The 22948-nt window shown below is 49.0% G+C and overlaps 1 protein-coding gene across 1 annotated transcript in view; it reads right to left on the bottom strand.

Annotated features, from left to right (window-relative positions):
• SART3 (spliceosome associated factor 3, U4/U6 recycling protein) overlaps positions 1–22948 on the bottom strand; it is a 559753-nt gene that overhangs the window by 406934 nt on the left and 129871 nt on the right. Inside the window, exon 4 of the mRNA XM_069619464.1 lies at positions 16527–16711. Coding sequence (XP_069475565.1) covers positions 16527–16711 — 185 coding nt within the window. The remainder of the gene's footprint in view (positions 1–16526; positions 16712–22948) is intronic.

The following is a 22948-nucleotide window of genomic DNA, read 5'->3' as shown; positions in this document are numbered from 1 at the left end:
GAGATGGCGCAATGCAAAGTTCCTCTTGGGACTGGTTGTTCCCACCAGCCAAAAGGGAAGGAGTCGTCCCCTTCGGAGCTCCTCTGTCGCATAGAAAACGGGGTCAGGACAGCAGTGGTCGCTTCATGGTGTTGCAAAGGTGAACTTGCTTTTCAGTTCAGAAGCCTCACCTTTCATACAGTTCCAGCACACACTCCTCTGCAATCTCTCAGCATTTTACAGAAAGGGGTGTTTGGCTGTCCAATCAAGACAGCCAGACTCCTCCCCCACTTCCTGCCTGCCCAGACACTCTGGAGACACTCTAGAGCCACTCTAGAGCCTAGGCAGGCTACCCAAGGGTTCCCCCACCAAAGACAAAACAAACACACACTGCCCCCCACCCCCTCTCCCGTCCCAGAATGGTAGAGGAAAGGCTAACTAAGAACAACGGCACTAGTAATGGAGAAAAAAAAAAGAAGGGAGGCCCCAAGTTGGTACTTGGGTGCCCCTATTGTGCACTACTGAGGCTATGGACACAGCCTGCGGTATAATAATTACACAATAGTTGGTATAACACATCCACTGCCCATACAGATGGGAACATGTCCGATGGCCATAACTAGGAGATTGTCTGACTAAAAGTCAAAGGAGTAGAGAGAAGGAGGATACTAGGTATTCATTTGGCACTCCACTGAAGGTGTTTTTGGGAGAGATACTGCTATCCTTAAGAACGGTAGTTACTCAAGGATATAGAAAATCTTAAAGGGGGACCCCAAGAGTCCCCAGCCACACTGCCCATAAAGAACTGTGTGCTGCAGTAGTAAAACACAGATGCCTTTAAGAGCTATGGAGCAGACAGACTCCATAGTACAGGCAGAATACAAAGAATAGAGTTCCAAAAGACAGAGCTCACAAGAATGTATGAGTGGAAAAAGGCAGCACTCATTCAGGATTGAACAAAAAAGTTCCAGAAGTCCAGCAAAAAGTACTGGGGGGTCTCACTAGGAGAAGGGATGAAGCATAAAAATGATACATCTCATCAACAGCAAACAACATACATTCCCACCAATACGCAGATAAGAAACGTACTTCGAATTTCATCCCCTTCACAACTCCGCACCCTTAAAACCTGTCTCTCCACCATCACCAACTGGATGGCCACCCACTTCCTCAAACCCAACCCTTGCAAAACAGAATACCTCCTCATCTGCCACTGAAGGCACAAACCTAACCTCACCCACTGGATACAAGAACTTGCCATGGACAACCCACACAAATCCCTCTCCACACCTGTTAAATCCCTTGGCTTCACCATCGACCCCCACCATTCATTCATTCATACACCACGTCGCCTCTGTCACCAAACTATGCACTCTACAACTAACGCGAGCTGTAAAGTAGCACAATGAAATCAGTAAACACCAGGCACCAAGGAAACACACTTAAAGTTATGTTAAATTATTTATTTATATACACAAGGCAAATAAAGCATTCTTTAAAAAGCAGCAACTAATAACATTCAATGGAAGATGGATTTCATTTACAAAAGAGGCAATAATGCCGGTGAATAATTTTTTTCTATGCTAAACATGTTCCAGCACACAGAATGACATCAATCAAGGTCTGTATTATCACTTCTTTTTGTTCACCATTACAATATTAGATTAGGAGGGGAAATGGTTAGAGTTCCAGAACACACTTTCAACTGGTTCAATAGTTAGTTTCTCCCAGAGGGATATAGGAAGTCTTATCCCAGCAATAACTGGGTCAACAATAAAAACTTGTACAGGAACAAGCACTACCAAAGTCATAAAGGTTCAGAAGAAAAGCCTTTAAAAAAACTAGGACAGCCAAAGACAATGGGACAGTTCCACTTCTGATGCAGCTTCTTTTTTTTTGAGAAATGTTATCAAACAGTCAGGAGTTCTTTGAAAAATCACTAGAGCACAAGGGGAGCCCACTAGATGGCACACAATCTGGAAGGCCTGCAAAGGTGAGTTGAGGTCAACTCCAAAGGGGTTAAAATAGTACGTCCCAAGCTAAGGAGCACTATAAATAGCAAAACGTAGTTATACCCCCAAGCCCCACAGTACAATAGAATTGAAGAAGAGGTTGCAGCTGGATGCCTTCCTGATGCAGACCATTGGTCCTGGTGACGAAAGGGGGGACGTCTGGCGGGCTTCTGCGGGAGCACTCTCGAGAGGCACTCTGCAGCAATGGATTCCACACAATTCAGCGGCTCTTTATGGTCTTGGCGCCTTTTTCTCAACGCCAAAGAGAAACTAATAGCTCCGGTTGACGTTTCCTCGGTACCCCGGTTCTGGACTCTGGACGAATAATTCCCGTTTCTGGGGGTCCTTGAAGGTGCTCACAAAGTTTTAGCCGAATTTGATCTGGGGAAGACTATGCACTCGATAATGGTCAGGGGTCTGCGGGCATTGGTATTCTGCAGCCTACGAAAGTCGCAGCAAGTAGGGGGATGAGCCAAAATGAAGCAGGTCTCAAGGCTAGTTGGTCTCACAAGCCAAAGGGAGAAAGTCGTCCTGCACGCATGTTTGCTGTAGAAACGAAAATGGTTCCATATAATAATGTCCCCTCAAAAATACTGCGATGCAAAAAAAAAAAAAAAAAGAAATCACCGAAAAATTGCAGTTTGAGGGGGCCATTGTTACATGGAACATGTGGGGGACACCCCGCAACCCCCAGAAACTTTCCAAGGGGAGCGGGGGACACCTCTGATGATTTAGCCACAATTACCGAATTTCTGCCTAAATTTGGAATGCATAATAGATAAAAGGCTTTGATTTTAGCAAATGCAGAAGGATCCTGGGCGAGCTCCCTCTCACAGGCCGATGTTTCCAGAGTGTGAGGGCCCCCCCCCCCCGAGACTTAATCAAAGATATAAGCGCCTGATACTCCACCATTAAGTCAGTGCCAAGCCCAGAACGATCTTAGCCTCCATAAAAGGTAAAGGAGTAAGAGCAACAAAAATAGCCATAATGCAAACACATTGCCATTGTTGCCACGCCGGCACATTTAAAATCAGCCCGAGTAAGCTTAAGTAATATATACCAATGAGTTACTGTAGGCCCAACAATAGGATGCTTCTTTATGTGATTCGGGAGTCCATGTCCGGTGGAGGGAAAAGATCTCTAGCGGTGTAAAGGGATGTAGGATAGCTAATACCGTGGCCCGCCAGCTGATGTGGGTTAAGATTAATTTGCTATACTCTGGCCTGGTGGACCGATGTTTGGAAGGCAAACCTAGATTAGCGAGAGGGGCATCTCTGGGAGCTTTAGCCAAACCAGTTCAGTGTAGCAAGGCGAGTGGTCAAAGCGAAGTCTCAGGATGGGTGAGCCTGGCAAGGGGTCCTAATTGAGTACACACAGTTAAAAGTCAAGGAACACACTTCAACAAATAGTTATGAAAATACGTATTTATTTGTGGCCATATAACACTATGAAAAATGACTACTAGCATGTAATGTTATCATACAAGACTAAATAAAAGCTACATATATACAATCACTGGAGTAGAGCAAACTACTAACTAACCTCTGCAAAGGAAGGTAAATATTACTATGCAGCACTACAAGTCCACAGAGATACAACACTAACTTTAAAAGTTCATCCCTAAAATGAATGGGGCCTTGTGCCCAATAGGTCACTGAAGTTCCACAAAGTTTTGTGAGACAGGAAAAGGTTAGTGGAGAGCTTCTGGGGTCCAATGAAGAGTTCCATGGGGTAGAGGACAAGAGTGTCCCTCGCTTTGCGTAATGCTTGTGCGAGCAATCAATGGCAAAGCCAAACACTTACAAAAGTTTCTAACAGTTACTAAAGCAGAGATAGGGGTTCAGGTAAGTACTTTTAGAACTCGCCCTCCATACTACGATTCTTCTTAGGACTTGGCAGGTCTTTAGAAAAGGGTTATAGGTCGATTTTCCCGCTGTTGGCTCCTGTCCTTGAGGCCCAGGGGTTGCAGGTTCGAGCACTTCTCCAGTCTGCAACAAATGCTGTTGCAAGGTCTTCAGGATGGAGAATGCAGAACTCTATGCAGGGCCCTGTCACTACACAACTGGATGCAGGAAAGCTATTTTGGATGGCAGCCACCAATGCATGGCGACACAGGGGGACACAACTGTTTCAGTCAGACTTTGCCTCCTATCTCGGGTCCCCTCGATGCTGGAACCAAGAACATAGGCAGAGAGGAGTCTTAACACATGCTGTCGATCCCCAAAGTTCCGTGTCCCAACGCAGAACGGCGACATCTGCAAAACTGTCACCAAACTCTGAGCTGGGCAGCTGCTGGGTGATCCAGGGGCACTTTCAAGGGCTCTTCTTCGTTGGACTCAGATCTGACATTGAGAAGAAAAAGTTACTTACTAACTGTAAAGTTCTTTTGATTGGATGTTCCTCCCACGTATTCCTCATCTTTAATATTCGTATCTTCAGCTTTGCTGCATCGGAAAAAAATGTTCTCCACCAGAGGGAGCTGTGCTAGGGGTCGCGTCCCTGATGTCCCTCGGAGGCTGCCGTCAACGTCATCCGCAGTATAAAGGGCTCGAGCCGCGCCCTTTGGCTTAAGTTCTGTTTTTTTCATCTATTTTCAATTGATGATTATACCGTAAGCTCTAAAGGAACATTGAGTGTAAAATACGTAAACTGTACGGCTGAGTAGGATGGGGGAGTCGATGAGGAATACGTGGGAGGAACATCCAATCTAAAGAACGATACATTTTGTAAGTAACTTGTTCTTCGAATGGATTGTGTCCTCCCACATCTTCCTCATCTTAAGATTTTAATCATGGACTGTATGAAGGACGGCTTTGGCAAAGAGACCCCCTTATGATGATGTTGAATCTAGAGAATAGTGCTTCACAGAAGGTGTGCATAGAGGACCAGGTGGCCGCTGCACAAATGTCTTGCACAGGGGCACCCCTCTGAAGAGCCATTGAAGTTGCCATGCCCCTGGTTGAATGAGCCCTTAGCCCACCTGGAGGATCTTTTCCAGCTAACCTATTAAATTCAGTGACTGCCAAAAATGATCCATCTGGACAATGTTTGTTTGGTTACTGCTAGACCAATTTGTGTCCAGTATATCTGACAAAATGTTGATCACATTGCCGAAATTGAGCCAATCTGGAGATCTAGAGACAAAGCCCTTTTAGGTTCCAGTCTGTGCAACCTTTCTTCCACTTTTCTTGCATGAGGAGGAGGATAAAATTAAGGTAAATTTATTTTTTGTGACAGGTGAAAGTCTATTTTTGTCAAAAAAGAAGGTTTGACTTTAAGACTAACCTTGTCCTTATGAAAATTGGTGTGAGGAGGCTTACAAGAGAGCGCCTGAAACTCACTGGGATAATGCAATTGCCACTAGAAGTATTGTCTTTAAAGTAAGGAATCTTAACGGGCAAGAATGCATGGGGTCAAATGCAATACATGTGAGTAATTTTAAAACTAAATTTAAATCCCAGATGGGTACCTGAAACGGGGTTGGAGGGTACACATTTGTGAGCCCTTTCAGGAACTGAATAATCAAGGATATTTTGAAATAAGAAACTTCTCATGGAGGAGCACTTAAAAATAGATGGCGCTGCCAAGTACCCTTTTATTGTGCCTACTTGGAACCCCAAATTGGCCAAGTGTAAAAGGAAAAATTACTGTAGGGGTATTACATAACAATGGATCCACATTCTTATCCCTGAACCAGTTACTGAACTTGTTCCAACGACACCAGTACAAGAATTTTGTTGCTGGCCTTCTGGCTGAAAGCAAAATCTCCATTAAGTCATCCGGGAGGTCCCAATCCTATCTCAGCCTCTCAGAAACCATGCGTGAAGGTTGAGTGTTTTGACCTCTGGATGGAGAACCCGACCTTCCTCTTGCAAGAGGAGATCCTCTCTTTGTGGAAGACGTATTGGAGGGCAGATGGACATGTCCAGAAGGTCCGGGTACCACGTTCTCCTGGCCCAATTAGGATCATGGTTTTCCTGAACTTTCTCAACCTCCTGATTATGTAAGAAATCATAGGGATTGTGGGAAACGTGTAAAGAAGTGGAACTTCACAGTCCACCACAAACGCGTCTCCGAGAGCTCCTCTTGGAGGAAATTCCCTTGAGCAGTACTGATCGCATTTCCGGTTGACCCTGGTCGCGAACAGATCCACTTGAGGGGTTCCCCCAAAGGGTGAAGTTCTCTTGAAGGATTCCTGAGCTAGTTCCCACTCGTGGGACACTGCTCTGCCTGCTCAGAGCATCTGCCACTGTGTTCTGCTCTCCAGCTAGGTCTGACATATTCCCCGAAAACTGGGACCATTGTGTCCCGAGTGCCCACTGTAGGGATCTCATTCTCAATCTGGCCTCTGGCACCAGAAAAATGCAGGATCAACATCAGACCGAGCAACCTTAGAAAATCGAATGACGGGAGATGCTGGGCATTCTGGAACTTTGTTACCATCTGCAAAATGTTATGAGCTCTCATCTCGGGAGGCGAGGCTTTACTTGAGGAAGTATCCAGGACTGCTCGATAAATTGGAGTCTTTGGAATGGTATCATATTTGACTTCTTGTAATTGAGGGAGAAGCCTAGTCTGTGTAAGAAGTGGCAGGTCATGTTGAGATGTTCCTGGGCTTGTTCGGGTGAACGTGCACCGCTTAACCAATCATCCAGGTAAGGGTAGACATGAATCCCTCCCCCCCCTTTCCTGAGACTCGCTGCCACTACCGCCATCAGCTTGATGAAAACCCTCGGGCGGAGATCAACCCGAATGGCAGAACACAAAACTGATAGTGAGAATTGCCAATGCGAACCTCAGGTACTTCCTGTGCTTGAGATGGATTGGCACATGAAAGTAAGCAACCTTATAAGCGCTGTCGAGTAACTGTCGACGAGTAGGCCTTCGACAGAGGCGTCGAGGAAATGTTCGATATCGACTTTAATGGCGGTTAGGCACTTGGTACCATTTTGTCAGGTGTTGCCTCCGGTTTATGCCCTGGTAGTAGGCCTGATTTACTTTTTGTATGAGGTGTCGGAGAAGTTTCCCTTGATGACACCCTTGATGATTTTTCACTGGATTTTAACCGTTTGGTCTTTGACCTCCCTCTGTCACTTTTACAGTGAGCTGGGGCATGGTTGTCACGAGATTACTTCAAGGGGGTCTGGGCCACGTTCTCAAAGATTCTCATCATAGAGGCTCTGAAAGCCTCCCGGCAGGTGATGACCCCTATATCGGACGACAAAGAGGAAGATCGATGATGCCTTTTCTTCAATTTTTTTTTAAGACTATTTCCTAGACCGACTCCTCGACCTCTATTTCTTCGATTTGTGTCCAGACTCAAGCACCTGAGGCAAACTCGATGGGGGTCGGTAACTGACATCTTCTTCCCGCATTTCTGACACTTTTTAAAGACAGTGTTTGCCGTGGAAGGATTCAATGAAGAAGACATAGTTCGACGAACTGAAGCGCTGTTTTCGTGACACAAAGCGAAAGATATCGGAAAAACTGAACTGATGAAAATGGGCGCGGCTCGAGCTCTTTATACTGCAGATGACGTCGACGCTCGACGGCAGCCACCGAGGACATCAGCGATGCAACCTTGAGCATAGCGCCCTCTGGTGGAGACTTTTTTTCCCGAAGCAGCAAAGCTGAAGCGACGAATATCTAAGATGAGGAATACATGGGAGGACAATCCATTCGAATGGTTGTTTCCCTCCACTCCAAGGGTCGAAGCTCCTTCGGAGGACTTCTGAAGATCACCTACAGACAGGCCTCTTCCAGGACATGTTTTCTCATGTTCTCATTTCCTGGGATTACAATTAGATAGTTAGCCTTATAGCCATCTGTGAGCCCGACCTTCACCCCGGGGAGGTGAGACCAGCTGACCACGTGCATCATGACTGAGGGAGATGACGACAACCAATGGAGCCCAGGCATCCCATATGGAGCTAGGTTCAATATAGGTGCTTAGCCAATCCGTTCTCCTGATGTGTTACCTAGAAGTGACATCACATATGATGCTTGGTGCCTTCTTAATGTGCTGCCAGTGTATTGTAGGAAAGAGTGCTCTCGGGCAGCAGAGTTCTATGCGTGCAAAATTTACCTGTTATAAAACTTTGTTTGACTTGCAATCTATCTCCTGGTCTCATTCCCTAGTGGGGTGTGTGTTACGATAACCTGGTTCCACGGGGGCGCCACCCAGCAGTTGGGGTTCAGATGTCCCTCCTTGCGATGCCCATATGCGACCAGCGGAAGAGTTTTGCCTGGAATACAGGTAAGCTATGTTCAGGACCGGGCAACCAGGGTAAACAGCCTCCCACCTCCCTGTAGGTCTGCGACCCTTCTGGACTTCACCTCACCTTGTTTTAGATGTTGGCGGGTTCTCCGTCCTGCTGTCTTGGCAGGGGCGCGTTGAGCTTGGTGGGCAATGGCGATCGAGTTGCTTCACTGATGCCAGCCCGTCTTCAGTCTTTCAGGTAGGTCTTATTGCTGTGAATATTGCTTTTCTTGCATGCCTTTTAAACAAGGTCTTTTTCTTCCTAGGTACGCGGTCCAATTGTGGCCAGGCGGAATCTGTGTTTCGCCGGTAAGTATGGGTGTTTTTGGAGCGCCTTGATGCGGTGAGTAGGCGATATGCGCTGCACTTAAGATGCCTTGCCTTTGTAAACCTGTTATCTCTTCCTCTCCACAGGTCGCGGTACTCGGCCGGAGTATGGAATTTCCATTGTGATGCTGATTGAGGAGCGGCCGGCGAGGTAAGTCTTTCGGCACAGTTCGTTAATTGTACAATGTCTAATGCCTTGTTTCTTCTCTTTTACAGGTCTGTCGATCCGGGGGAGCACTGGTTCCAGGATGATGGTCGGAAGAGCTGCGGAACGCTGGCGATGAAGTTCAGGTAAGCTGCTGCCTTTTTCTCACGATGTCTCCTTTCCTTTGCAGGTGCTTTCCTTACGAGGTTCGTGGCTGAAGCTGAACACGGTGAGCGTTACATTGCAGTAATGCAAACTAAGGCGAAGCGTGTCAGTCTATTCGGGTGTGGTTTAAATAGCTTCAAGAACGAAGTCCTGGTAAAATAGTCCCCATGGTACCACACCCAAAAACACTACACTGCAAGCCTGGTTTCAAGGAGCCAGGTTATGAGGATGCCTCCACATGACTGGCATTAATGAAAAGTAGTTCCCAAGCACAAGTCCATATTCAAACATGAGCCTGGCGCCAAAGGCGCCAGGACTGGCCCCAAGAAGGCCTATGCTGCAATTTCTTGGCTTTAGTGGGGGCAGGAATCAAGACTCTCCCTGGCCCATAGGTTGGCCAGGGGGTCATCAGAATGTGGGTCGTGACACTGTGTCCATTATTCAGAGTTTTGAATGTCATGTCAGGGAAAGGGTCCCTTCATTACACATCTTGCAGCTGGACAGGATACTTAGCACTTTCAGGTTTCTTCCAGGATCTCTCTGGAACGGGTGCAGGGGTCCTCTTATCCAAACGCCAGGTAATCTGAAACTCCCACTAGCCAATCAAAGATCTTGCCCTCACACACACACCCCGCCCCAGCCATGGTCCAATCAGGACCACTGGTGGCACAGCTCATACATACCATTCAAACACTGAAACCAGTGTGTGGATTTCGACCAGACAGTCCCAACCCATTTCTTGGCAACAGACACACATGGCCCTCTAGTAGCCCACGAAAAGCATCAGCTTCTCTGGGCACTGGAAGTCTATATAAAGATTTTCCTGTCCTCAAAGATCAGGAAGAAGGATTAGTGACAAGATGGCCAAGACACAAATGAAAACCCTCATGCAACGGCCATGTTTGGACACTAGCCACAGTACGTAGCCAAAGGTGGTAAGGCTAAAACAAAATAACTCCAAAAAAAAAAAAATGTAACTGCTGCGACCATCTGTCCCTTGGGCACACCTAAAATAACCGAAAATCCTCTGAGTCTTAGTCTAGGGCAAAACATTGTAAGATGCATTGTACAATGATAAAAAAAAGTTACAAGTAGCAACAATGTAACAAGACCAAGGGAAACCATGTTTCCCAATACTGACAGCCTGAAGGACATGTCAGTTTTCTACATGACAAATGAGCAAAGGCCAGTATAGTGAAGCTGAAGGTTTCACTGCACTGTACAAAGTTCATGTCAGATTCAAAAATAAAAGCAAACAGTTTGGGGGTCCATAGAAATGGAGGGAAAGATGCTGTAAAGAGACATCTTTCTTAGCACTAACTTCCAGATTAAGCCATTTCTTGATCCAGCAGGCCTGTGCCGACAAGAAATATCCAGTCCAGGAGGGGAGCGCAAGCCCCCTGTCCAGTTTAGTCACATATAGTATTTTATTATCCAGCCTAGCCTTTTTATGCCTCCAATCTGCTTATCTAATAATGAATAATATAAACGGACATAGGCAAAGGAATCATCAAAGCCAAATATACCAGCTTCAGTAAGAAATTTATTTTCACTGCATTGATTCTTTCCGTGATGGATAAAGGTAGAGTGTTCCATCTGAGGAGATCAGTTTTAATTTTGGTCAATATTTTTTTTTTTTTTTTTTTAAACTTTATTTTTAACTTTTTGCTGTATCAAATAAGCAGTGCTCCAACAGGGAGCTGCCTAATGCAAACCCCAACAACAGTCCTCCCCCCCTCCGCCCCGCAGCCCCGTGCCCACCATGACTTTGAATGCCGCTATCCATTGTCTAAGTCAAATAGAAAGTCTTCCACGTTGTCCCTGTGTACCTCCATTCTATGGTCTCTCGCTCTGGGGGCTTGGATTGTCCGAATCTGAAGCTTCAGCATTGTTCAACAGGTAAGTGATGTATGGTCCCCAGATGTCGGGAGGGCGCGCATGTAAGGGCAGGGTTCGGATAAATTTGGTGTCCATATCTTGGCAATATGTTATATCCTTTTCCCAGTCAGCTATCTTGGGGAGTGGGCCACGACCCCACGACATAGCAATTCTCCTACGTGCCAGCGCCATGAGGAGCGCTGCTAACTTGCGTGACGCTGGCTGTAGATATTTAGTGAGGCCGAGAAGCGGACTCAGCGGTAGGGGGGTCACCTGCTCACCTATAATGTCGGATGTTATTTGAATAACGGAAGTCCAGAAGCGCTGGATACCAGGACAACCCCATGCCAGATGAAGAAAATCAGCGCTGGCAAATGTGCATCTCTCGCACTGGGCCGACGCTTCGGGGTGGTGTCTATGTTTCCTGACTGGAGCGTAGTATGTTTGGTGCACAAAGTTAAAGTGTATTAGCTTGAGTCGGGAATTTAACGCTACCTTCTGAGTCTGACGAAGAATGTAGGCCCAGTCTTCCTCACTAATCGGTTCTTGTAACGCTGATTCCCACCTTCGTTGCACTTTGGGTTGGAGTATCCGAGTGTCTCCCACCAAGGTTTTGTACAGAGTTGACACCAGTCTGCCCTCACCTTGCGCTAAAATGGTGTTGTGTAACAGATCCCAGGTGGGGGGTTGTTTAGGGAATGTGGGGAATAGCCCCTGGAGGGTGTGGCGAAGTCTGAAATAAAGGAAGACGTCTAGGGATGTGTTCCCTCCTTGGTCTTTTGCCATTTGGGGGGTCAGAAAGGTGCCCTCTGGGAAGAGGTCTCCCAACGATTTAATCCCTATTTTATCTATCCATAACAGGAACACTCTTTCGTTCGTGAGGGAGATGCCGGGGATGAATTTTATCGGCAGTAGGGGGTAAAATCGTATAGCCACTCCGTATTCGCCAGCAATCTTCTTCCATATCGCATATGTGGATAGGACTGTATTCAGTGTTTTATGCGGCACGGGAATGTGGCTTATTATGACTGCAGCTAGCAGGTCGGGGGAAGCTGGGGCTCTTTCCACTTGCACATGTGGTCTAATGTAGTGGGTTGAGTACCAATGGCTTAGGAATTGGGCCTGTGCCGCCCAGTAGTATTTTTCTATATCGGGGAGAGCCAGGCCCCCTTTTGATATTGGTAGAGTAAGTGTGCTGTATGCCACCCGCGCTGGTTTCCCCGCCCATAATAATTCAAGGATCGCGCTCTTGATTTTTGATAAAAAGGATTTGGGGAGAAGTAGCGGGATATTTGTGAAAAGGTATAGAAGGTTGGGGAGAATAACCATTTTTGTCAGTGAGGTTCTGCCCCACAGCGTTAGTGGTAGAGATTTCCATCTTTGAATACGTTCTTGTAATAACTGCAGTGTAACTACATAATTGTCTCTAAATATATCGTGGTGGCTTCGTGACATCTTAATCCCCAAATAGCGCACCTTCGAGTTTTCCCACTTGAACCCGTGGTCATCTGCAAACTCCGAAGTGCAAGGAGTCAGGGGGAACACTATCGATTTGGAATGATTGGTTTTGAGGCCTGACATTAACCCGAATTTCATCACCTCTCGCATTACGGGGTTAAGATTGGTTTGGGGATCGCTGATGAACAACATGACGTCGTCAGCGTATAGGGAGACAATTAGCCTGTGCGGACCCAGCTTTATCCCTCGACCTAACCGCTCGGCTCGCAGCCTTGACGCCAGGGGTTCCATCACGCCAGGGGTTCCATCACCAGGGCAAAGATAAGGGCCGAAAGTGGGCAACCCTGTCTCGTTCCGCGTTCCAGTGTGATCCCTGTGGATTTGGTGTTCCCTAGTGTGATGTATGAGCGTGGTTTGTTGTATAACAGAGCTACTAGCTTCAGGAAGAAGTTACCCAAACCCATCTGCCTTAGTGTTGCGAACATGAAGGGCCACTCGACTGAGTCAAACGCCTTCTCGGCATCCAATAATACCGCTATTGCCTGCTGCGTCAGGTCCAGGGCCTCAATGACGCCAAACAGTCTCCTGATGCCGTATGTTGTACTTCGCCCCGGGATGAACCCGGCCTGGTCACCCAGCACCAATGCCGGCATCAAGGGGAGCAATCTGGTTGCCAGGATTTTAGCTAGGATTTTGTTGTCTAAGTTGATCAATGAGATCGGCCTGTACGAAGCGCAGTTCTCTGTAGGCTTTCCAGCTTTGTGCAACATCATTACGTTAGCCTCGCGCATCGTGGGAGGGAGCGTCCCCCGCTCCACCGCCTCCTCCTCGTAGACTTGTAGAAGAAGGGGGGCCACCACCTCCACGTGTGCTTTGTAAAACTCGCCATTGAGTCCATCGGGACCGGGGGCCTTGGTGTTAGGCAGGGATTTGATTGCTGTCTGAATTTCTTCGAGCGATATGGGCGCGTTCAAGGGTTCGCGCAGGTCCTGGCTCACCCAGTACAGTTCCGTGTCATTAAGGTACTCTTGTATCGCTACGGGATCTGATGCTCCTTTTGAACTGTACAGGTTTTGATAGAAGTCTCGGAAAACACTGGAGATCTCCTCCTCCGTGTAAACCCTCTGGCCTTGCGCATCTGCGATACATTCAATGCGGGGTGGGACTTTGTCTATGGTTAGTAGCCTGGCCAGCAGTGCACCTGGTTTTTGCCCCTTTCCGTATTGCCTGATCTGTTGCCTGCGGCCCAGGAGCTTCAGTTTGCGGTCCGCCGTCTCCCTGAACCCCAAGAGTTCTTTTTTGAGCTCGGCTTGGGTGCGTGGGTCTGGAGCATTGGAGAGGTTTCGTTCTAGTTCTTTCAAACGACGCTCTTTGTTGGATAATTCGCCTCGGATCAATTTCAACAAGCCATTTTCTTTAGTCAGACAAATTCCTTGTATGTAGCACTTGAGTGTTTCCCAGATGGTGCATGCGGAGTCGACAGAGTCTTGGTTGATCTCCAGGAAAGAGACTATCTCGTTACGTAGTTCTGTAGCAAATACGGTGTCCGTGAGTGAACTGGGCTTGAATCTCCAGTTGAGGCCAGGCACTGTTACGCCCGCCAGGGTGGCCTCCAGTACAACCATCGAATGGTCGGAGTAGGACCTTGGCAGGATATGGCACGCTCCCCATCTGAAAGGGCTACGGGAGGATGCCAGGATACAATCGATTCTGGAACTGGTGTTGTGTACCGCTGATCGGAAGGTGTAGTCCCTGCTGTCCCGGTTGTGTCTTCTCCACATATCAGATAGATTGAAGGCCTGACAAATCTCTCGAACCTGAGTGCTGGCCTTGGATGGGACTCCCGATGTGTTATGGGACCTGTCGAGCCTGGGATCAAGTGTGGTATTGAGGTCTGCACCCCACACCACAGTCGTCGCGTTGGTCGCGTCCAAGTGGGACATTAACCAGTTGAAATTATCAGGTCCATCTGTGTTCGGTGCGTATGAGTTCACCACCACCACCTCTTTTCCTGCGATTATCCCCTTCACCATTAGGGCCCTCCCCTCAGTGTCTTTCTTTAACTCGATAAAGCTGAAATTAGTTCTTCTGTCGATCAGGATCGCGACACCCCTGGCGAATGAGGAGTAGGATGAGAAGTACCGAGGCCATCAATCTGGGCACTCGCCCTCACTCCGAGATACCGAATAGCTGCATCTGCAGCTTAAACAGAGCAACAACGCCTGGATCTCAGGAAAGATCAGTCCTCAGTGGCAGCACCTCTGACTTGTCATCCTTTATTTTGTAGCCCGTGAGCGGGCCAAATTCCTGCATTATATTCCAAATTCGCGTAAGATTCATAGGCCATTCAGTGATGTTGTCATAACAGGCCCGGCATGGAAGTTGTGGAGCCGGTGGAGGAGCCACCATTGATGTGCCGCCACGCTCATCAGTGCTGTCCAGTCTTTCGCGCCCTGACTTCCTCATCTTCCCTACTGGCCACGCCCCCCTGCACATTGCAACTTTAGTGCATTCTGAAGTACACGCTACCCCAGTTTGCCTTGCGATCCTTACTACTCTTCCTAGTTTCCAGTCCGGTACCTCCCTTTTGTGTGTATTTTTTCTCGCTCCCTTCCTCTCACACCCCCATTAGGGTCCAGTCCCTTAGAGCTCCTCATTACTGCCAGGGCTACAGACCAAGGAGCCTCCTGTTCTATCGCCTGTGTTGTTCTTTTCTTGGTGTTCTTATGAGCGTTCTGGCGCAGTTGACATCTCCTCGGCTCCTTATATTCTTTGCCACTGAACACTCGCATGTTTTTCTGTTGGCTCTTTACACAGCCTTTGGATTCCTCCTTTTCTTCCTAGTTTTTTTGTTTCTTTCTCTACTATTATTTCCTTCCCTGTTCTACTATCCTTGAAATTCTCACTCCTCAGTACTATCATTAGACTTCCAAGGAGTGTCTTCCTTACATTCAAGGAATACCATCCATCTGACCATTATTGGGACCTTACTTACCGCTGTTTTTTTTATGCCATTGGCTTTTTCCCCCAAAACCTGGGGTGGGGCAGAGGAAACATCACTTTTGTCTTTGTGGTACATCAGACGACAGTGGCGTATTCCCAGAACAGACCCTACGTCTTCAAGAAGAATGAACACCTGAAGAAACCATCGCTGAATTCTCTGCATCCGACGCTTCGACCAGTGAAAGCGATTCAGAGACTCAGGTGAGATCTGCCCAGATTGGCAGATATAAAGCAGAAAATCATAAGCATACAATGAAATACGATGTTCGACCGCGGTGCAAACGATACCGCCCAGATCAGTATCCATTCTGAACTTCATAGCCAGAGGCTCAATAGCTAGAGCATACAGCAGAGGTGACAGATGGCACCCCCTGACAAGAGCGATGAAAATGGAACAGGCGTATAGCTCTGGTTACCACCAATGCCTGTGTCAATAAGTACCCCTCAATGCCGAATTTCCGCAGAACCTCGAACATATAGTCCCAGCCAACCTTAGCAAATGTTTTTTGGGCATTTGAGGGATAACACTAGATCACCTGGGTCAGCCCGACTAAAGAGAACCAGCATTTGTATTCGTATTTCGTTTATTTATATAGCGCACCCGGCCCGGAGGCATCTGGGCTCATATTGTCATTAGAATGCCTGCTGAGTATAAAAGCAGTCTGATACAGATGTATTAGACAGGATAGCACCCACTCCAGATATCTCGCTAGACATTAGCGCCTGAATTGAATAGAGGAATAGCTCAGTATGAATTACAATCTGCGGAATCTCTGCTGGCCTTGGTGGAAAAAAAAACTGTTGGCCGTGAGCATAGAGATTGGAAGATTAACTGCCTCTCAGAACAATGCTCTAGATAGGATATGTGCTAACGAGAAGCAGCAAAATACTTACAATAGGGTGAGTTTCAGTGACATCCTGACCAGGTTGTTGTGGGGAGAAAATAGAATAGTCACCAGGGACAATACATGGGTGGACTTGCATAGATTAAGAACAATCAGCATTAGACGTTTTTAAGTGCAGGTAAGTGGTACGGCCAACTAGGTCATGTATCTGACCATGAAGGAAGAAGTGTTTGAGTGGAGGCAGAAAAAGCGAGGAACAGAGATTGTAATTTGCAGTAGAAAAGCATTCCCAATTGTTTTATACAAACCAAACAGCCACCTGTAGCCCTAAAAAACAGGATTTCAGACCAGAATCAGGGCACTAGTAGAAGCAGCGATTATGGTCAACATCTTGAGAAATTATATAAAAGTAATGAGAATTCTTTTTACAAAATTGTGATATCTTGAAACTTTACCTGAAGTGTTGCTAAGATTGCATTCTCAAACTCGCGGTAGGCATCCCATATGGTTGATCCTTTTGTCATATGCAATCCGCAAGCCGTTATTGCTCGTTCAAACACTGAACGAACCTTTGCAATACCTTCGTTCTCACCCATTCCCCCAATGGAATACTGGGCATACTCCAGCCAAATCTCTGGACCTGGAAAACAGGACTAGGTTAGCCATACCTGACAAAAGTATGTTTTTTGTTTCGTTAAATCTGTCGGAGTGTAGCTGGTTGTTAATTAAGAGCAACTAATAATGTGTTCTAAAGAAAGGGGGCACATTTCAAGAAACATATCAATTGCAAAATTCCAAAGCAACAAATCGGCAGTGCAATACTACAATCTCAACAGCATCCAACCAAAGGAAGATTAATTAGTTACCAGCAATCTCACACACAGCCTCTCTCATCAGAGGTGAAGGTCAGTGGACAAGAGACCGTGAACCACAGGGTTCCAGATAATATATTGAAGTATTTGACTCCATATTTCTGATGTGGGGAGTAAAAGGGAATACAATTAATTGCTAAAGTGAGTAATGTGATGAATTTTATGGAGTCATCACTGAACCTCAACCTAAAGTCTTCTCCCATGTGGCCAGGGGAAGGCAGCCGCTACCTGACCTTGGGGGTGGTATTAAGAGGGAGGATCACATGGGAGGAGATGAGCTGGCTGTTGGGGAGATGTGGTGGCTCCATTAGGAGAAATGCAGTATTCTCCCCTTCTCTGTCAAGACCCTATAATTCCAGAGTTCCTGAAGGGATGTTATTATTCAAACCTCTCCATTTCTAAAACCCTAAAACGCCTTCTTGTCAGACTTCCTAAACAGAATGTTGGGCAAGTCTTTCTAAAGTCCAACTGGTGTGGGACTTTAGAAGACTTGGTATTAGGGACCAAATTCTTAATATAGGCCTGGACTACACAAGTCGGTAGAGTGGCTGAGCAGCCACGCTTATTTTAGGAGGGAGCCATGTGAGCTGTAGAATAGTACAGTGAAATCAGTTCACACAGGTTTGCAAGTAAACACTTACAGTTATATTAAAATATATATATATATATATATATATATATATATATATATATATATACACACACACACACACACACACACACACGGCACACAAGCAAATCTAAAATGCATCAACAATAACATTCAATGTGAAAGCGAGTCAATTCATATAGGAAACAATAATGCAGGTGAGTAACTTTTTCTATGCTTTATATATCCAGCACACAGAGGGACGTCAATTAAGGTCAGTATCAGCACTTATATCACTTACAGATCACCTTTACAAAATTGAGCTGGGAGGGAAAGTTTCAACGTTAGGGAGTGTTAGGCAGAACACACTTTAGCAACGGTTAACAAATACACTCTCCCAGAGGGATATAGGCAGTATGTTTCCTAGCAATAAAAGTGTTCACAATTAAAAACTATGGAAAACCAGCATTGCCAAAGCCAATAAGATCAGAAGATGGACCGTTGGGAAACCAGGACAGCCAAAGTCAAATGGACAGTACCAGTTTGGATGAAGATCTTCAGAGGAAAAAAGTTAACCAGTCAGTGGTTCTTGAAGAAACACAGGAGCTCAAGGGGAGCCTACCTGATAGTGCACAAGCTACAAGGCCTGCACAAAGGAGCGGAGGTCAACTCTTATTTGAAGAAAGCAACAATTTGCAAGCCATGAAGCACCGCAAATGGCACAATGCAATTACAACCCAAGCCCCACAGTACCTTGAAAGTGAAGAAGAAATTGTAGCTGGCTTCCTTCTAGATCCAACGTTGCAGACCCAGATTCCTGTTCCTAAGTCATGGTGACGAAAGGGGGGGGGACCTCTGCGGCACCAATGGATTCAGCTCACTCCAGCGGCTCTTTGTGGTTTTGGCACCTTTTTCATAGCGCCAAGAAGAAATTAATATTGCTGGTCGGATTCTCCTAGGTTTCTCGGTCCTGAACTCTGGACGATGCACTTGATGGTCCAGATACCCCAGGTATTGGGATTCTGCAGCTCAAAAAAGTCACAGCGGATTCCAAGATGGCGGCTGATAGGAGGTAGTCGTATCAGCCGCGCTCTCCGGCTTCCCGAGGTGAACTTCGTGCGGTCCACCACCCCGCCGCAAGTTGGATCTGCCTAGGGCTTGGAGGAGACCCCCGGGCACGTCCGTGGTGCGAGGCGCCTGGAAGAGTACAGGGAAGAGGACGGCGCAAGCTCTGATCGGATCCAGCCTGCGCTGCTGCCGCGAGCTCCGATCGGATCCGGCCTGCGCTGCTGCCGCGGGCCCGCCGTCGGTGGAGGAGCCCCTGGGATCAGAGCGCCTGGCGGGTGCTCGGCTCCCTCGGCCGGGTGTTGCCTGGTTGGGGGAGTTCGGCCTGTGGGCCGCGACCAGGAGGAGAGTGGAGGCCAGCGGCTGCGGCGCCGGTGGTCGGGGGGCGCCGTGGCTCTGGACAGGCGTCCGCTGCGTCAGCGGCTACTTAAGAGGAGGAGGCCATAGCTAACCCCAAGTTGGCGGAGCGGGTTCGGCCGCCGGCTGGGGAGGAACGCTTGCGGCGGATGCTGCGGGGAGTCGGGGTCCCCTGGGGGGGGCCTCAGGACAGAACAAGCGACCCCCCGGAGTTTCGGGAGAGAACTGAGGCAGGGGTCACCCTGGCCGCCCCCCCTTCTTTGGAGCGCTGAGGATCGGCGGCAGGAGCGGGGACCTGTGGCGGGAATCAGAGGAGAGTGGAGGCTGGCGGCTGTGGCGCCGGTGGTTGAGGGGCGCTGCGGCTTTGGTCAGGGCGCCCCCCCCCCCCTGGAGTACTGAGGATCGGCGGCAGGAGCGGGGACATGGGGAGTGCTGGAGCCCGGATCCCTCCTCCCCCCCCCCTTTTTTTTTCCCACATATATACCCCGATGCCCCTCGGAAGATACAATTGAGGAGTGCTCCTGGCGGGAGGGCCCTCCCCCGCACTGCGCCTGTGGCGGGAACCAGAGGCTACCCCTTGCTCCGGAGGCAACAAGTGGGGGGCCCGCAGAAGAGGAAGACCCCAGAGCACGCCGCACACCAACAGCACGGGGAAATAAGTCTGGCGGCCTCTCTGTGGGGCGACAGGTCAGGCGGTCCCCTGTACAGTAAGCAGGGGGAGGCAGTCGTGTAAGGAGAAGATCTGTGGGGGGGGGGAAATCGGGGGCCGGATACCACTCTGGTGTGTGTGGACAGCTGGAGAGATGGCGGCACGGAGCAAGGGTAAAGGGAGCAAACCGCCCCAGGACCAGCGGGACCCGCAAAGCACCCTCCGCACCTTGTGGTCTACGCAGGAGAGGGGTGACGACTTGGAGGGCAGCATCGTAGGTCTGGATGGACGGGTTCAGCGAGGGTAGAGCGGACCCAATCTCCGGTCAACAGGCAGGACTTGGTGGGTGAGATCCAGGCCCTTCACTCCAGCCTGGCTAAGATATTCCAGGAGCAGTTCCAGCTCATGCAGGCTGACTTAAACGACGCACTGGGGGAAATTAAGCGGGACCTAAGGCAACTTGGTGAAAGGACTGACCTTCTGGAAAAGGGGCTCCAGGAGGCAGAGAAGGATACGACTGCTAATAGCGAGGCCATAGAGCGCCTAGATGTGGCTACCCGCAACCTGGAGGTACAGATGGAAGACTTTGAGAATAGATCACGAAGGATTAACACACGGGTGAAATCACTCCCGGAGTCGGTATTGGACACAGACCTCAAACTAGAAATACAGAGCCTCTTCGCAGAGATCCTGGGGGAGACTCCCCCGAGTAGCATTGAGCTGGATCGTGTTCACAGAGTGGGCGGGCTCCCCAGGGGTTCCTCCTCGAGGCCGAGGGACGTTCTAGCTGCCTTCTCCAGATATGCTTAGAAAGAGGCAGTCCTCCAGGCTGCAAGGAAAAAGGAGCCAATTGTGTTCAAAGGCCATCAAGTTGCGTTATTTCAAGACCTGGCAAGTATCACCTTGATAAAAAGGAGACAGATGGCGCCGGTGCTGAAGGTATTGAATGAGTGCGGAGTGAGATACAAGTGGACGTTTCCATTTGGCCTTGTGTTTGACTGGGAGGGCCACCAGAAACGGGTAACTTCTGTTCAGGAGGGGGCAGATGTGTTGCAGATTGACTTGGAGGGGGGACTTTCCGGAGGTGGGGGCCCGGTGGCAAGTGGCAGGTCGCGGCAGAAGGTTTGGGAATGGTCAACGGTGGGGGCTGACAGGCGGAAGGGAACGCGAGGGGGTGGTAGATCATCCAGGGAGGGCGAGAAGGCACCTGGGTAGAGTGGGCAATGACGATAAGGGGAGTGTTATGTGCTACAGCTTGAGGGGCGCGGGGTGGTGGACCCGTAAAGGTAAGAATTGGGCAAGGGGGGGCGGGGGTGCAACAGATTGGGATCAGGAAGGGCGATGTCGCCCGGTAGGGGGGGGCATGGGAAGCGGCTGCTCTGGGGAGATGGGGTGTGGGAAGGGAGGGTGGCGGGGGGGATTCCCACCCAAAGTTGGGGGTTCGGGGTGAGAATAGGAAGGGGGGGGGGGGGAGGATGGGGGTCGTAGCGTTCAGTGGGTAGGTTTGGATTCCAGGGGAGCGAGGCGCGGGGCAAGGGGGTATCGGAGGTTCCCAAGTAGTCGGCAAGGGAAAGGACAAGTGGGGGATACGAGGGGATTGGGTGCAGCCGGCAGGGCTAGGTCAGGAGGCTTGCGTGATTTTCCATCTTTGTATTCAAGTGGTTGACGCATAACGTCAGGGGCTTGAACTCCCTGCTCAAGCGTACAAAACTAGAGCAGTTTACTAGGGCTCAGAAGCCAGATGTTCTGGCGATCCAGGAGACTCATCTTCTGCGAAAAGACCAGCATCGCCTGCGGTTGAGGGGCTACTCGCAGATATTGTTCGCATCGGGTCCCACGAAGAGAGGGGGGGGTGGCCCTGGCCTTTGGGAGGGGGATGGACTTTCGTGTGAACGGTACCCTGCGGAATAAGAATGGCAGGTTCCTCATGGTCAGGGGCGAATATAGGGGCACTCCGCTCACGGTAGCCTCGGTGTATGGCCCAAATATGGGCCAGGATCAATTCCTCCAAGAGACCTTGGGTATCCTGCAGGGATTCGCTAGAGGACAGATGGTTTTGATGGGTGACCTCAACTTGGCCTGGGACAGGAGGGGTGACCGCACGATGCGGGGGAGTGGTAGAGGAGGAGCGGTGGCCTCTCCCCGCTTAAAAGAACGGTGGGAGGAGGCAGGCTTGAGAGATGTGTGGAGGGCCCTAAGGGGTGAGCAGGAGGGATTCACCTTTGTCTCAGAAGTGCATAGAACCCAATCGCGAATCGATTACATCTGGGTGTCGGGAAATCTGTTTGGAGGGGTGAAATCAGTAGAGGTGGGCCCCATGGGGATCGCCGATCATAAAGTTGTCCACATGGAACTCCGGTTGGAGGGGCGTAGGTAGGGCGTGTGGAGCTGGAAATTCCCAGAGACGCTCCTGAGGGATCAGGCGATGAGGGAGGAAATCGATGGTAAGATTTGAGATTTCTTTATGCGGAACAACAGCGTGGACACTAGCTTAGAAACTAGGTGGGACGCTTTCAAGGCGACTTTGAGGGGGGAACTGATTGCTCGTCAGGCGGGAAGGAACAAGTTACTAAGAGGGTTGGAAACGCAGTTGGAGAGTGAGCTTGAGGCTGCCAGAGTACGATTGGAGGGGAACCCCACTAAAAGAGTTTTCAAGGAGTATAGGGCGGCGGAGGGCCAGCTGAGAATACTTACGACTAAGAAGGCAGAGGCGGCCATGCTGAGAGTCAGACAAAAATGTTATGTTAAGGCCGACAAGGCGGACTCACTCTTGGCACGTCTATTAAGGGGGGATAGAGAGCGGAATGTTATTGTGGCTCTAAAGGACAAGAATGGGGCAAGGCTCACCCGGACGGAAGAGATTAAGAGGCGGTTGGCGGAGTTCTGCGGGGAACTATACTCCTCGCAGGATGTATCGCCAGGTCCGCAAAGGGATTTTATTGGGGCTCTTCCTCTCCCGAGACTATCCAGGGACAAGGGGTGTGAGTTAGGCAGAGACATCACGGAGGACGAGGTCAGAGCCACTATAGCGGCTCTCCCTCGGGGGAAAGCTCCAGGCCCGCACGGCTACCCCGCATCTTTTTATAAGGCATACTCCCACCTGCTGGTCCCACACTTAATGCAATTATTTAACTCATTCGAGCTTAGAGGCGGGATAACCCCATCGATGGAAGAGGATAAAATAACGCTTATACACAAGACAGGGAAGGACCATCTTATCGGCCTATAGCCCTCATAAATACGGAGGCAAAAATATACACTAAAATACTAGCTAGTCGGCTGGAAAAGTATCTGCCAACATTGGTACACCAAGATCAGACAGGGTTTGTGGCCGGGAGGCAGACG

The sequence above is a fragment of the Ambystoma mexicanum genome, chromosome 10 (assembly GCF_040938575.1).
Source record: "Ambystoma mexicanum isolate Mex_15411 chromosome 10, UKY_AmexF1_1, whole genome shotgun sequence".
In the NCBI taxonomy this organism is placed as follows: domain Eukaryota; kingdom Metazoa; phylum Chordata; class Amphibia; order Caudata; family Ambystomatidae; genus Ambystoma; species Ambystoma mexicanum.
The sequence above is the reverse complement of the archived record's forward strand: the minus strand, read 5'-3'. Positions and strand labels throughout refer to the sequence as shown.